The sequence below is a fragment of the Nelusetta ayraudi genome, unplaced genomic scaffold (genome assembly GCF_046127955.1).
Source record: "Nelusetta ayraudi isolate G7.1 ecotype Tasmania unplaced genomic scaffold, CSIRO-AGI_Nayr_v1 ptg000006l, whole genome shotgun sequence".
Taxonomy (NCBI): domain Eukaryota; kingdom Metazoa; phylum Chordata; class Actinopteri; order Tetraodontiformes; family Monacanthidae; genus Nelusetta; species Nelusetta ayraudi.
Window position 1 is genome coordinate 415001 of NW_027466056.1, and position 15000 is coordinate 430000.

Genomic DNA, 15000 nt, shown 5'->3' on the forward strand with positions numbered 1-15000 from the left:
TTGGCCCTAATTTTCCATTGCAACTTTTAAAGACAAGTTGAAGCACAGTAACTGGTGTCTTTCCAACCAGCATGAGTGAGCAAGAGCATAGGTGAAGCAAGAGCGGAGAAGAATCAAACAGTAAAAGTTTCAAGCAGCAAGCAAACAACAAGGCTCTCATCCAACTACGTTTTTATTCTGTCTGTGCTTGTCTGAATGCGACTTCAAATATTTGACCATGCCCAAACAAACATACTAGACTGAGGGTTGAGTCAGACGGCGGAACAGACTTGTCTGAGACTGTTTTCACCAACCAGTGGTTTGTTTAGTAGTTACAAGTCAACATGTCGAGTAGAGGTAGAACTTAAATAGAAGTCTAAATAAGTCTTCATATTAAAGGTACACGTACATTTATTTATTTTTAAAGTGCTCATAGTAAATAAAAACTGAAACATAAATTCTGTCAACACAAATTCATCACAAAGGCTCTAATTATTATTTTTTTTTACAGCTTTGGGATGAGTGTTCAGCCTGAGAGTGGCATCAGTGAGGTTTCTGTGGCAGTTTTATGACATCACTATTGGTTAATTCCAAATTGTGCGCTTGCAGCTAACTGACTGGCCGTACGTACGACTTGTTGGTTTTGTTACACTCACGAGAGGATTTTTTGCGTAGTGTGAGCGATGGGCTGTTTTTTTTGGTGAAGGAAGTTCTAATGGATTCGAGGCACTGCAGTCGCTCAGTGAAAGTCGTTTTCACTGCTTTTCCCCTCAACTCTTTGAATGTGTTTTATAGGGAAAATAAACGATCGCAGTGATAGGCCTATAACACAAGGGCTCAAACCTATTCATCTGTGTAGTATACACTCTGACATAAGAGCAACATTTTTTTTTCTTCAGCGACAGAAATAATCTCTGAAAGTTAGATTGGAGCCAAAAATCCACGAATCTTCTTCACCTCATTTTAATTTGCACTAGTTTACTCTCCCTCCCTCTTTTTGCAACTCTTGTTAATAATGTAGATTTTGGCTGCTTTATTGTACCACAACTATCATTAGCTACTGTTAGCTGTCGGGTTTGCTGATAATGTTCACGTCAACGTTAATTTGCTGCATTAATGAGTAGGAGTAAACAGACGCTACTGTGAATGTCCAGCGTGGCGATGGAGACGCTGGCTTAGTGAAAACTTTTTTTGCATGGGCACCACAGCTATTTCAAAATTGAGCAAATTAAACTGCCTGTGTGGTCAGGAGGGACATCACTGTGCCATGTCCAGTTCAACTAATTGATCAATGCCTTACAAGGGTGTAGGAAGCAGTTTTTAATTTGTAATTTCTGGCAAAACAGGTATTAAAACTATCCAGCAGCATATTTCAGAGAGGTCGAATTTTAAATGCAGGACTTTTAATTTGTTGGCGTTGTCGTTTACTTAAGTAATGGGGTTCTAGTTACAGGCCTATATAAAAATGCATGGCTCACAGTGCAGTTGTGAATTATAGGTGGTTCACAGACACCCCATAATGTGTATATGTATGTATGTTTATGTACATTTATTTGGTTTAGAGTTTTTGGAAAATGCTTTAAATTAAGGATTACCCCTAAACGCCTCTGTCTGTTGTGTGGAGAACAGGGGTTGTCATTGTATCGGAGGATTGGATCATCGGAAGTGGATGAGATCCGTTCTGACGTCTCTGAATGTGCAGGAACTGTCATGGCTGACACAGCTCTGTAACATTGCTTGGCGGTCCGGGACAGGGGATTGGAATGGCAGACCAGTGTGATGGTCTCAGTTTTTAATAAGGGTGACCGGAGATGGTGCTCCAACTATAGAGGATAACACTCCTCAGCCTTCGCGGGAGTCTATTCCAGGGTACTGGAGAGGACGATGCGACCGATAGTCAACCCTCAGATTCAGGAGAAACAATGCAGACTCTGTCCTGGTCGCGGAACACCAGACAAGCTCTGCACTCTCCTTCGGGTGCTCTAGGGATCATGGGAGTTTGCTCAACTGGTCCACATGTGCTTTGTAGATTTGGAGAAGGTGTAGATTTGGAGAAGACCATTTCCCCTCTTGTGGGGGGGGGGGGGGTGTCCAAGAGTATAAGGCCCTCTGCTAAAGGCCATTCGCTCCCGGTACGAGTGCGCTGGGGCGGTTTTTAAACCGAGTGTGAAGCGACTGGGATAAGAATCAGCATCTCCAAGTCATGGTTCTCGGCCGAATAAAGGGGGTTTGCCCTCTGGATCGGTGGAAAGTCCCAGTCTTTGCTGGAGGAGGTCTAGCCTCTCAGGGTCTTGTTCACGAGTGAGGGAAAGATGGAGTGTGAGCGGAAAGGCAAAGCTCTCGATTTATTGGTCAGTCTACATTCCTACCTTCACCTATGGTAATGAGCTTTGGGTAATGATGGAAAGAACAAGGTTGCAGATACAAGCGGCCAAAATGAGTTTCCTCTGTAGGCCAGCTGGGTGCACCCTTACAGATAGGGTGAGGAGCTCAGTCCCCCGGGAGAAGCTTGGAGTAGAGCTTCTGCTCCTCCACATCAAGAGCAGCCTGCTGAGGTGGCTCGGGCATCTGTTCCGGATGCCTCCTGGACGCCTCCCCATAGAGGTGTTTCGGGCATGTCCCACTGGAGGGAGGCCCAGAGGAAGACCCATGACACGCTGGGGGTATGTCTCTTGGCTCACCTGGGAAGGCCTCAGGGTCACAACTGATGGACTGGAGGAGATGACTGTAGCCACACCAGACACAATGTAAAAGTTTGTCCCGTATCAGTTCAATACGGGACAGGTCTTTTAGTAGCCTAATACGGAACAATCCCATATTTTATGGGACTGTTGGCAACCCTTGTGTGTATTTGTTACCATGTGATTCTGGTTGATTGTTTAATGCCAGCTTTACAGCCCTTCACACCGCCCTGTGCCATCTGGAAGGCCCTGGGTCGGCAGCAAAGATGTTATTAATTGACTACAGCTAAGCATTTAACACCACCATGTCGGACATCCTCGTAGACACTGGCTGCCCTGGACTTCCTCTCTGCCACCTGTAACAAGCTAGAGAGGAACCTGCTTGTGACCTTCCACCGATCCACAATTGAGAGCGTGCTGGTGTACGCCATCATAGTGTGGCACGCCGGCTGCACTGTGGCGGACAGGAAGCGGCTGCAGAGGGTGGTAAAGACTGCAGAGTGTATGGTTTGCTGCCCACTACCCTCCCTGAACAAGGCTACCAACTTCCGGTGCCTCTCCAGAGCAAAATCCATCATGAAAGACCACTTCCACACGAACCATTGCATATTCAGTCTGCTGCCTTCAGGCTAGGGCTGCACGATTATGGCCAAAGTGATAATCACGATTATTTTAGTCAATATTAAAATCACGATTATTAATCACGATTAATGCTGGTTGGGAATTGCTCTTGCTTTTTTCTTCCTGCCGCTGCTGCAGGATTTGCTCGCTTGCTATTTCGGCAGCTTAATGAAGTCTTAACCTTGCGTTCGCCCCCTGGTGGTTGGATGACTGAAAGTGCTTGATTTGACAGGTACGGTAGCCGGCTTTTTACCGGTCTGTCTGGTCGACTCAATAACACCCCTTCTCCTTTGTGTTCCTCCTCCGTCTTTGTGTGTTTTGTCAAACAAATCATGGTGTCAGAAATGAAAGACACTGTGCTTGTTTTGTCAGGGAGGAAAGCCACATGTAAGAGGAATGCACATTCATAAGGAGTCAGAGATGGATGAACTCAAACACTATTTTAACTACACTATTTGACTTGCGGACAGACTCCGCCCTGTGAATAATCTTTGTGTTTTATGAGAGGGGACAAAAGTCCAGTCGTAGCGGAGGCCTGACAACATTGGAATCGTTTCGACAGTCGAGCTTTGGTTTCTGGGCTGTCATGAATCTACAGGAAAGACACTCATGTCCTTGTCATTTTTGCTGTTTGTAAGTGAATTTCCTGAGTGATTGATTTGATGTGTGTATTCATTTTAATTGTTGTTAGATTGTTAGAGATTCTCAAATTGGTGGTCATTTTGCCTTCAACTTTTTTTTTTTTTTTTTACAAATCAACAGGCAGTTATTTGTTGTTGTTATATTATTTAATATTAACAGTATGAAGTTGGTGCATTGTCCTAGAACGCAGAACTCAAATCTCACCCTAACTCATGTAGAAGAAATGATGTGTCATATTTTTTAGTGATAGTAAATCGTATTCTTCCAACTTGAGCGTGTTCTTGAATTCTTGTGAATTTGCATAATCAAAGTAGATGTCCAGCTCATGGATAAACTATGAACCCACGCGGGGTCTTGAACAATGACTGAACAAGAGCATAGTCGTGTTGCTGTCGACTTGTTTGTGCTACACCAATAAGGAAATGGGAGAGCATCAGGGACGGACACATGACATAGGTACCAGATAACGTCCCTGCTTGAGTGCTATAAATAAGTTGTAACAGACAAATAAATAAATAGCGCCATCACGCAAACAATCACACAACTGCTCTCGATTTTCGCTTAAGTCATTCAGTGGCTGGTTGGAAATTGCGCTAACGTCCCGGCATTTCTTTTCGTTGACGGGGAGGGGGGGCAGCACGTTATCGCTATCACGCTATGCTAACTCGGCAAAGTTACGTTGGGGCGGGGGGTGGGTTTATGACTGGCTTCACGCGGGCCGGACAGAGACACGCAGCGGGCCGGATGTGGCCCGCGGGCCGTGGTTTGCCCATGTCTGCACTAGGTCCTCACCTCCAGATGCTGCTGTACTGTCTGCTCCCGACATCGCATCTCACTCTCTCTCTCTCTCTTGAATCATTTGAGGCTGCCGCTTATGCTGCGGCACTTCCTGCCGCTGCTGCAGGATTTGCTCGCTTGCTATTTCGGCAGCTTAATGAAGTCTTAACCTTGCGTTCGCCCCCTGGTGGTTGGATGACTGAAAGTGCTTGATTTGACAGGTACGGTAGCCGGCTTTTTACCGGTCTGTCTGGTCGACTCAATAACACCCCTTCTCCTTTGTGTTCCTCCTCCGTCTTTGTGTGTTTTGTCAAACAAATCATGGTGTCAGAAATGAAAGACACTGTGCTTGTTTTGTCAGGGAGGAAAGCCACATGTAAGAGGAATGCACATTCATAAGGAGTCAGAGATGGATGAACTCAAACACTATTTTAACTACACTATTTGACTTGCAGACAGACTCCGCCCTGTGAATAATCTTTGTGTTTTATGAGAGGGGACAAAAGTCCAGTCGTAGCGGAGGCCTGACAACATTGGAATCGTTTCGACAGTTGAGCTTTGGTTTCTGGGCTGTCATGAATCTACAGAAAAGACGCTCATGTCCTCGTCATTTTTGCTGTTTGTAAGTGAATTTCCTGAGTGATTGATTTGATGTGTGTATTCATTTTAATTGTTGTTAGATTGTTAGAGATTCTCAAATTGGTGGTCATTTTGCCTTCAACTTTATTTTTATTTTTTTTTTACAAATCAACAGGCAGTTATTTGTTGTTGTTATATTATTTAATATTAACAGTATGAAGTTGGTGCATTGTCTTAGAACGCAGAACTCAAATCTCACCCTAACTCATGTAGAAGAAATGATGTGTCATATTTTTTAGTGATAGTAAATCGTATTCTTCCAACTTGAGCGTGTTCTTGAATTCTTGTGAATTTGCGTAATCAAAGTAGATGTCCAGCTCATGGATAAACTATGAACCCACGCGGGATCTTGAACAATGACTGAACAAGAGCATAGTCGTGTTGCTGTCGACTTGTTTCTGCTACACCAATAAGGAAATGGGAGAGCATCAGGGACGGACACATGACATAGGTACCAGATAATGTCCCTGCTTGAGTGCTATAAATAAGTTGTAACAGACAAATAAATAAATAGCGCCATCACGCAAACAATCACACAACTGCTCTCGATTTTCGCTTAAGTCATTCAGTGGCTGGCCTTGCGGTCTTACCAACTAACTGCACTAATCCCACTTGTTCACAGTTTGGCATTGTTACATTGTTATACCATCTTGGCTAAGTAAACACTCACAAGCAAAAACTGACTGAACCAAATTGGACTGATCAAACAAGGTCAGGCTGAGCTTTTACAGACACTCTGGTATTTCCTTTGTTTTTTCAAACCATCCTGTACTTCCTGCAAAATTATCATCATCATCATCATTATTATTATTATTATTATTATTATTATTATTATTATTATTATTATTATTATTTGGGCTGAGCACAATGAAAGGCGGTGCTCGAGAATGGCTTTGAGCCTCGACTTTGGCAAGGGCAGAAGACCTATTGTTTGTCCAATGTTCATGACTATTATTTAGCTTGCGTAAGATAAATAAAAAATAATGAGCCCTTTAACATGTTCCAATTCTCACCAATCCGGCAAGCAGGTCAGGACCTGTGGGAAAAATATAATAATTCCAAAATGAAAACTCTAGATGCTCCATAGTGCTACCTACAGGCAAAAAAACAGGTCCCTAAATAGAATGGCCGGTATGGCAGCCAGTAGGAACGTCGTAGAGACATGGGATCAAAACCCAGGTGTGCGTCTGATCCTCACCTACGTTGCAAATACTCTGGCTGAGCTTGTATCTTCAACTCAAAAGGTGCAATTTGAGCTCGTTTGCAGAAATGGTAAACTACATTAACTCATGATTACTGAGGTATTATGAATAGCTGACTCCCCATTCTCTTTATCAAAGGCAAATGCTGATACATTTTAAAACATTTTCAAAGATACAATCCGCTCGGACACATTAGCCTCTGTTCCACTAAAACTAGCGGGATGACGCCATGTTTTTGGACGCGGGACGTCGCGGAAGCAATCGGCATTGAGTTCCTTCTCCACGCACCAAACCAACCCCCCCCCCCCGCCGGCAAGCTGCACCCCCTCCGCTTTCACCGCTGCGTGTCTGCTGACATCATCGCGCTGAGATCGCGAGCGCTACAGAATTCCAGAGTCCGGCGGTGGCCAGTGTTCTTAGTTGTTGGTCGCTTTTGGCTAGTAGTGGAACGATGGCGTCGTTCACGCCAGACTTGAAGCGGCGCGCACCTCCGCGTCTGGTCCATTTCGTGCGCGAGCAGCGGGCGAAACAGCCAGAGGACAATGAACAATCATCCAGCGCTGATGGAACGTGATGGAAAACCTTTGCATCGGTGCTTGATATACGCCGCGTCCGGCGCGATATTATGATTTAGCGCACGTTACGCTCAACGTCACCCCTTGCGGCAGGTTAAAAGAAAAAAAAAAAAAAAAAAAAGGTGGTGTTGTCCCGGGTTTCCCGATTCCATCGCAAGCCGATTGGTGCGGAGCCGATCGGAGCCGATTTTGACCCGGGTCGCTTGCCGGGTTTTTTTTTTTTTTTTTTTACCCGTTTTGTCGGCTCGGTGAGCAGATTCCACCGCCACCAAATGCCGATTAGTTGCGGGACAACACCACGTTTTTTGGCCAGTGGAATTGGGGCTTAACACACTCACACACAAAACACACAGATTAAGGGAAATGAATCATAATCTGACTTTCTTCACAATGTTCTCTCTCTCTCTCTCTCTCTCTCTCTCTCTCTCTCTCTCTCTCTCTAGGATGAAAATGCGACGACACAGGGTATTCTTGCTGTGCACAGTGGGCCTGTGTGTCATATCCTTCCTCCACTACTACAAGGCCCTCCACTACGTCTCCCTCCTACGAGAGCTCTCCGCTCCCTACCCCAACATAAAGTCCTTCATCATGGTCACTGGGTTTTTCTGGAGGGAAAACCGCTTGGCGTCCTCCACCCCGCTCATCCCAGTCTCCCCAGAGGAAGCCCCTCCCCAACCTGTTGTCCATGAGCCAGATAGCAAAGCTAGAGCCATGGGAGGTTCCGTTGGAGATGGTGGAGAGAATGGAATGCGTTTGGGGAACAGAGATGTCATCATGGATGATGTGGGCAATGCTGGGAGTGCACGGTTAGAGATAGAGGAGCTGGAAGCCCCCCATCCCTGGGAAAAACCCAAGGAGAACCAGCGAGGGGATACACCAAATGAGGTGAGATACATTAAATAATAGAATATATAGTTTTCCAATTTCCATAGATGTCAATAAAGTACATCTATCTATCTATCTATCTATCCATCTTAAAATATTGCAATATTAGACACTAGCAATACCCATCACCTATAAATATTTCAGGGTTATTTGATGTTATTGTGCCTTCTGCGGGCTCTTAAGTCAGAGCCACTCTTTGCCTTTCAAGGCAAGACCTTTATGTATATGCTCGGTTTATTAGGTCTGTGGCTTTCTTTTGTACTGAGGCTCTGTAGAACCTAGAGCAGATCCAAACTCCAGGGGACGCTCATCTGCTTTGACTGCTTGTGCTGAAAGGAAGTGCACACATATTTTTTTATAACTTGTTGTAAAATGATACCTACATTTATTTAAAAAATAATTAGACTGCCTTCTGCATATTCTGGAGTACTCCTAGTTCCTGTCCATATAGAAAGTATGAGTCTGTGATGGCATGAGATCTGCCTTTAATAAGTCAGAGGCCTGAGCGCTGAATCGGTGAGATTGAGTCATGTGTTGCAGGTCTCAGTATGAGATCCCAGAAATAGATTTCATGTCCACTGTTGAGACAGAAATAACTGCTTGAGACACACCAGCGACCTATTTTCTCTGTCCAAGCGCCCTCATGAGAACTTTATATTTTCATTCCATAAATGTATATTTGTATACAATAATTTTTGTTTTCTAATTTTTTTCTATCAACATTTCACCCAGAAATAAACTCCCAGTCATACATTATATATATATATGTACATACACACACACACACACACATATATATGTACAGACACACACACACGTGTGTATATTTTATATATGTATACATACATATATACATACATATAACTATATATTTATATATGTACACACACACACACGTGTGTATATTTTATATATATATATATTCCTGATTAATCACGATTAATCGCAATGTATACGCAAAATCCAATAATGAATTTAAAAGAAGTGTATAGTGCACTTTTATTTTAATGTTCTACCATATGAACAAAGTCTTTTCTTTTCTGGTTCCGCAGAAGCCAGCAACACACTTTTACAAAATAAAAGCACCTATTGCGGCCAACTGGCGATCGATAAATAAATAAGCCGCAGTGGGCTAAACAAAGGATTAATTGTTGACGCGCATGCAAAAATAAATCCAGTCTTGCTTCGAGGTTCTTTTTTTTTAATTTACTTTATTCTTTATTACAACAACCTCCGACACTCACCCCACCACACCACCCCACGCCAAGCCATCCGAGGCGCACAGGTGAATGTCATTAAATAGCGTTGTTGTCAGGCTGGGACTCAAGGCAGGACTCAGACTCAGAGGGTAGTGGGAGGCAAAGATTTTTATTGTACCCAACACGCGATACACCTCTAGACCAAGTGATCAAAATAACCAGGCTGTGAAACTCCTAAAGTAACTAATCTATGAAACAAAAAGGGCAAGATATAAGTTGCTCGAGGGATAAAGGGCCGAGGATGGGGAAAAACTAGGGATAAACTAAGAATCACTCCAAAGGAGGAAAACGGGGCAAGCTACATATAACTAAAGGATAAACCTAGACTAAAACAGATCGAAACCAAAAGCGCTCACTGGGAGGAATGTAAAAGGGGCTAATAAAGTAGAAACGAAAAATCACTCTCTAAGAGGGGCTAAATAACAGAATCCCAGAAACAATTAACTAAACTTTGACCAAGAACAAAAAAAAAATCACTCGTCTTCGAGGATGAACCGGCTTATTGTGAGTTTTTCTTGGGCTGTGGCAGGGCGCTAGACGTGACGACACAAGACACTCTGGCACAAGACAAGGGAGACACACACTATTTAACCACATGAGGTGATGAGGCACAGGTGGAGACAATGGGTAATTGGGTCAGACGCGCAGGTGGCACATGAGGAGCGGGAAGTGATCTGAAACGAGAGGAAGGTTGGTAAAGGTGTCAAAATAAAACAGCAAATGACGAGACGCAACCTCACTGCAGTGTGACGGTTGTGGCTACACCCCACCCAGATGTTAAAGAAGTGCGCTCACAAATATAAACATTAGAAACTCACGGCTAGGGATGGGCGATATGGACTAAACGTTTTATCACAATAATTTCTGGCATATGTGTATATGTGTGTGTGTATATATATATATGTATATGTATATCTCTGGATTTTGCAGGAAATCCAGGAACTGTTTAGCTCTTGCGTTAACTTGCTCTGACAGAAACACTCGTAGTTCATTCCCAATGGCCCCAAAATGCTCAAGGGCCTTGCCTTTGCTCAGCCATTTGATGTTGTTGCGCAGGAGATCAATCATCAACGTAGCGTTGCGCTCGATCAGGAACGAAAGCAACTAGGAATGATGCAGAGCAGGTGATGCTCTCAAGAAGTTTACATGCACTCCAAAAAATGAAAGTTAAAGTTAAAGATTGCATTGGAAGCAGTGAACCGTGAGCGACCCAGTAACAGGCTGTCTGTGTATTGCTGGGGGGGGGGTTGCGATACACAGACAAGACACATTCTTAGTGTACCCCTCTATATGTGCTGTGGCCACGAGGGCATGGTGCAATATAAACGTTGCTGTGATTGGGGTTACCAAAACAGAAGAAGGTGGCTCCTGGCGGGATGAATGTGGCCCGAAGGCTGGACGACCAGAAATATTTAGATTATAAAATATCTAGAAATATAAAGACTAAAGTAAGTGAGGGGGGGGACTGAGCTCCTCACTCGGTCCATAAGGGTTTGCCCAGCCACTCTATGGCGGAAACTCATTTCAGCCACTTGTATCCGAGATCTTGTTCTTCTGGCCTACGGCTGCTCCTCCATCCCGAGAGGAGCCGGCTGAGGTGGCTTGGGCATCTGTTTCGGATGCCTCGTTGCCTCTCTGGGGAGGTGTTCCGGGCAGGTCCCACCAGAGGGAGACGTCGAGGAAGACCCAGGGCTCGCTGAAGGGACTATATCTCTTGGCTGGCCTTGGAACCCTCTACTGAAACTGTCGCCGCCACCCCCCCCCCCCTCAAGGCCTGACTCTGGAAGCGGTGGAAGGTGGAGTGATGACTGGAAATCAGTGAAATTGGGTAATGTGTGCTCAGTAATAACTTAAGCCTGATCCTGAGAAGATCCGAGCTATGCAAGACACGCCAGCACCAGAGGATACTGCCCACCAGATGCTCATGTCTTGCTTCAGTACCTCTCTACACTCTCAGGTCTGAGACGTTGGGTAAATTGGAAGGAAATGTAGAATGGCACAAACTGAAAGTTCTGGTCAGGCAAGCGCAAGTACTTCGATCCTATGAAGCAAAGCAGTTACCTCGTCTGTTGATTCAACAGAGGAGGTAACCGACTTGTCTGTTGCTCTCAGGGTCTAGAAGCAGTGCACAGCCAGTCACATATGGCTCCAGGGTCCTAACTGACTGGAGGTGACTGTCAAAACGTTTTTGCCCAAATTGATAAAGAAACACTTGTTGTTGTGTTAGTGCTTGTGGAAAGTTCCATCGATATTTTGTATGCAACGTCAGCGTGTGCATGCAGAAAGTCATGATAAACCACTTGAAAGTGATGTTTTAAACGTCACCCCTCCCCCAGCCAGGTTCAACAGAATGCTCATGAGACGACCAAAGTACAGTTAGAGGTTCTTGTACAACCCGGGCAAGAAGATTCATGTAGCTAATTCACTTTGCTGATAGGGAACCATGGGAAACTCAGTCTGGCCTGTTTAGCACTCTGAGCAAACACTGTTGTTTCATACCTGCTCTGGGAGCGTGGGTAGTATGTGATCAGATCAGATCAGGCCATGATAACCACAGCTGTGTTTTGACTCACAAACATTTCATACACATTATCTCTCACTTTGGAGTGCAGACTCAAATAGTTTCTCACTCTCTCTCTCCCTCTCTCTCTCTTTGTCTCTACATTTTTTTTATTTTTTTGACCCCTATCGGTCAGTGCAGATGAGCGCCCTGTGGAGTTTGGATCTGCTGTAGGTTTCTTCCTACAGGGAAGTTTTTCCTTGCCACTGTGGCACCTTGCTTGCTCCGGAGGCTTCACTTGGCTTTCTGCTGACTGTACAAAGCGCTGAGAGAGACGCCTTTGGATGTTAAGGCTAAATAATACATTGGGTTTCATTTTCTGGTTTCTTTTTTGAAGAAAAAAACTGTCATGGCCACAGTTTTCCATCCACGCGTGTCATATTTTCAGCCACAGTAAATTATACTGGTGAAGTCTTAAACATTTTCTCTCTTTTATCTGTAGGCCAGAGCTGAAGGTCCCTTTAAGCCTCAAAACCCAAGCAACCCTGCTCAAGCTGCTGGACCTGTCAACTTTGGGGTCAAAGCACTGGAACATGAGGACTTTGAGACGCATGACGATAAATTATCAGACCCTTTAGCAATGATGGGAGACATGCACACTCGTTTATACCATCTCCAAGATGACAAAACGCCATTTTTTGTTCGAACCAAAGCCGGAGCCCTCTGTTTCAGACAAGGCACCGAGGTGGCAAGTCAGAAGGAGTTTTCGGGAAAGTCGAGGGGTTCTTTAGCCAACAGAGGTTGGGACGGCGCTGAAGCGGTTCCCGCCGGCCAACGGAAACCTCTGGAGGTCCCGCCGGAGTCCTCCATAGCTGCAAAAGCCAAGACGAGGAGCAGGGGCAACGGGAAGCGGCTGGTCAAGTGTGTTTGCCGGCCCGGGTGGCACGGACCCTACTGCGGGGTCCCGACCATGGTCTACCACTCCAATCTACCCACCAAGGAGCGGCTGACGCCCCGGGAGACCCCGAGACGAGTCATCAACGCCATTAACATCAACCATGAGTTTGACTTGCTGCATGCACGCTTTCGCGAGCTCTCCCAAGCCGTTGACCTGTTCCTCATTTGTGAATCCAACTTCACTGCCTATGGAGAGAAGCGACCGCTGAGGTAAGACGCCCTCATTGAATCGCTCGCTTTGTGTACGTCGTTTTTCTTTTTTTTTTTTCTTTTTTAAATTGAACTCTCATGATGCAGTAACACCAAAGTGAAACGAGACTACTTCAGCATCTTACTGACTATTGCTCCTCATGAAGACCTTCGCAAGTAAAACAATTAGAAGGGATTGACATATTTCAAATGCAGGGCTCCCACGGGTGCTTGAAATCCTTGAAAATGCTTGAATTTTAATGTTGTATTTTCAAGGTTTGAAAAATGCTTGAATTTTGACTCTACTGCTTGAAAATGCTTGATGTTGTAATCACACATATTTCAGAACAAATGGAAATTTCACTCAATAGACCGCTTTTTTAAAAAAAAAACTCTGGCGGACTTTAGGTGAGCCTTAGCGTGTGTGACACGCTGGTCTGTTTCTGTGTGACGTCGCTCCCAATTGGACAGAGCGTACAAGCGACATGCCGGGAGGCGGTCATTTTAATGAGCGGTGGCTTGACGGCAAGAAATACAAATCATGGCTCAAAAACCTGGGAAAACTCCCATTGGTGATATAATTATGTGCGCCATGCATTCGCTGTTGGCAGCTGCCAGTTGACATGTGTGGCACGCTAACAAGCAGGCGGAGCTGGGTAGCGTAGACACGCAGCACACGATGCTCATTGATCGATCGTTGATTGTGTTCAAAGTGAAACTAAACACAAACATCCTGCTTTACTTTTCTTTTTCTTTTTTTTTTTTCTTCTTCTTTTGAGTCGATGGACTTTGATGTTGAAGCAGGAAACCTAAATAACAAAAATGTTAGCAAACTGGTAGACGAGATAAAGGAGTGTGCGGGTGCGTGTTAGTTAAGCATCTTACTGATACTTGAGAGTGAGTAAAAATAAATAAACAAATTCCCTCTTGTGTTGCAAAACTTTAATTAAAGAAAAAAGTGAAATGGCCATTTTTGCATGTGCATGAATTTATCACAATGCAATTTCCAAATGGGTGTGGTACTGGAAAAGCTTGACAACTGACCTTGAAAAGTCCTTGAATTTGACCATGAAAACGGGTGTACGGACCCTGCAAATGTTTCAAACCATCCCCTCCCCCCTTCTATGTAATGCCCGTGGGATCATTCATAATGGGGAAAAAAAAATCACCATCTCACAGTGCATTCAAAAGGCACAGACTTGGGACTTGGCATCAGTGTGTAAGAGTAAACTAAAGGACATCCCCCCCCCCCCGCTCCTGCAGTTTCCTACAGCTCCTCCTCAACGGCACGTACGACTACATGCGACGCAAGATTCTCTATGTGTTCCTCGACCACTTCCCCGACGGCGGAAAGCAGGACGGTTGGATTGCCGACGACTACCTGCGCACCTTTCTGACACACAACGGAATGTCGAGGGTGGTGGGAGCCAAATCGGATGACGTGTTTGTGATCAACGACGCAGATGAAATACCGGCGCACGAGGGCCTGCTCTTCCTCAAGCTGTTTGATGGCTGGACCGAGCCGTTTGCAATCCACATGCGGAAGGTACGGGGCGCGGCTTTGTTCCTTCTTGTAACGTGTACGACGGGTTGGCTTTTGGTCTGAAAGCTGGTGAACAAAAGCGTCTTTGTTGAGGAAAAAAAAAAAAAAAAAGAAAAAAAAAAGATGAGTCAGCCAGTGAGTGGCTGCAGATCGGCTGCTTCGTGTCTGGGCTAGTTTTGATCCTCTGAGACGTTCCCCCTTACCCAAACACCTGAGTTAAATCCCTCGCGAGTTCTTCAACTTCACTCCCGAACTGTAAAGTAGAGTGATTTTTTTTTTTTAGAGGGATTACATCGTGACCTTCTGCTCCAAATAGCTTCTACCTGGACCGGGGGTCGGCAACCTTCGCTGTCAAAACAGCCGTCTTGCCCATCTGCCATCATCAAATGACATTCACCCGCAGCCAGGGGGCGTCACACTGCCTCTTTAAGAGAGTATTCTGTTGGAAGTTCAACGTCTGGCTGATTGACGTTTGCGCCCGACGTTACGGTGTGTGACCATCGACGGTATGTCGCGAAAGGCGGCGGGGTTACGAGAGCGCCTGCAATATC

General features: G+C 45.0%; 1 protein-coding gene across 2 annotated transcripts in view; it reads left to right on the forward strand.

The window, feature by feature from the left end:
- mgat3b (beta-1,4-mannosyl-glycoprotein 4-beta-N-acetylglucosaminyltransferase b) overlaps positions 1-15000 on the forward strand; it is a 21738-nt gene that overhangs the window by 2731 nt on the left and 4007 nt on the right. Inside the window, exons 1-4 of one of the 2 annotated variants that reach the window (XM_076012751.1) lie at positions 5205-5322; positions 7560-8001; positions 12263-12927; positions 14170-14452. In XM_076012751.1, coding sequence (XP_075868866.1) covers positions 5276-5322; positions 7560-8001; positions 12263-12927; positions 14170-14452 — 1437 coding nt within the window. In that variant the 5' untranslated portion in view covers positions 5205-5275. Of the gene's footprint in view, positions 1-5204; positions 5323-7559; positions 8002-12262; positions 12928-14169; positions 14453-15000 lie in introns of those variants that run through there. The other variant, XM_076012760.1, reaches the window with a different exon arrangement.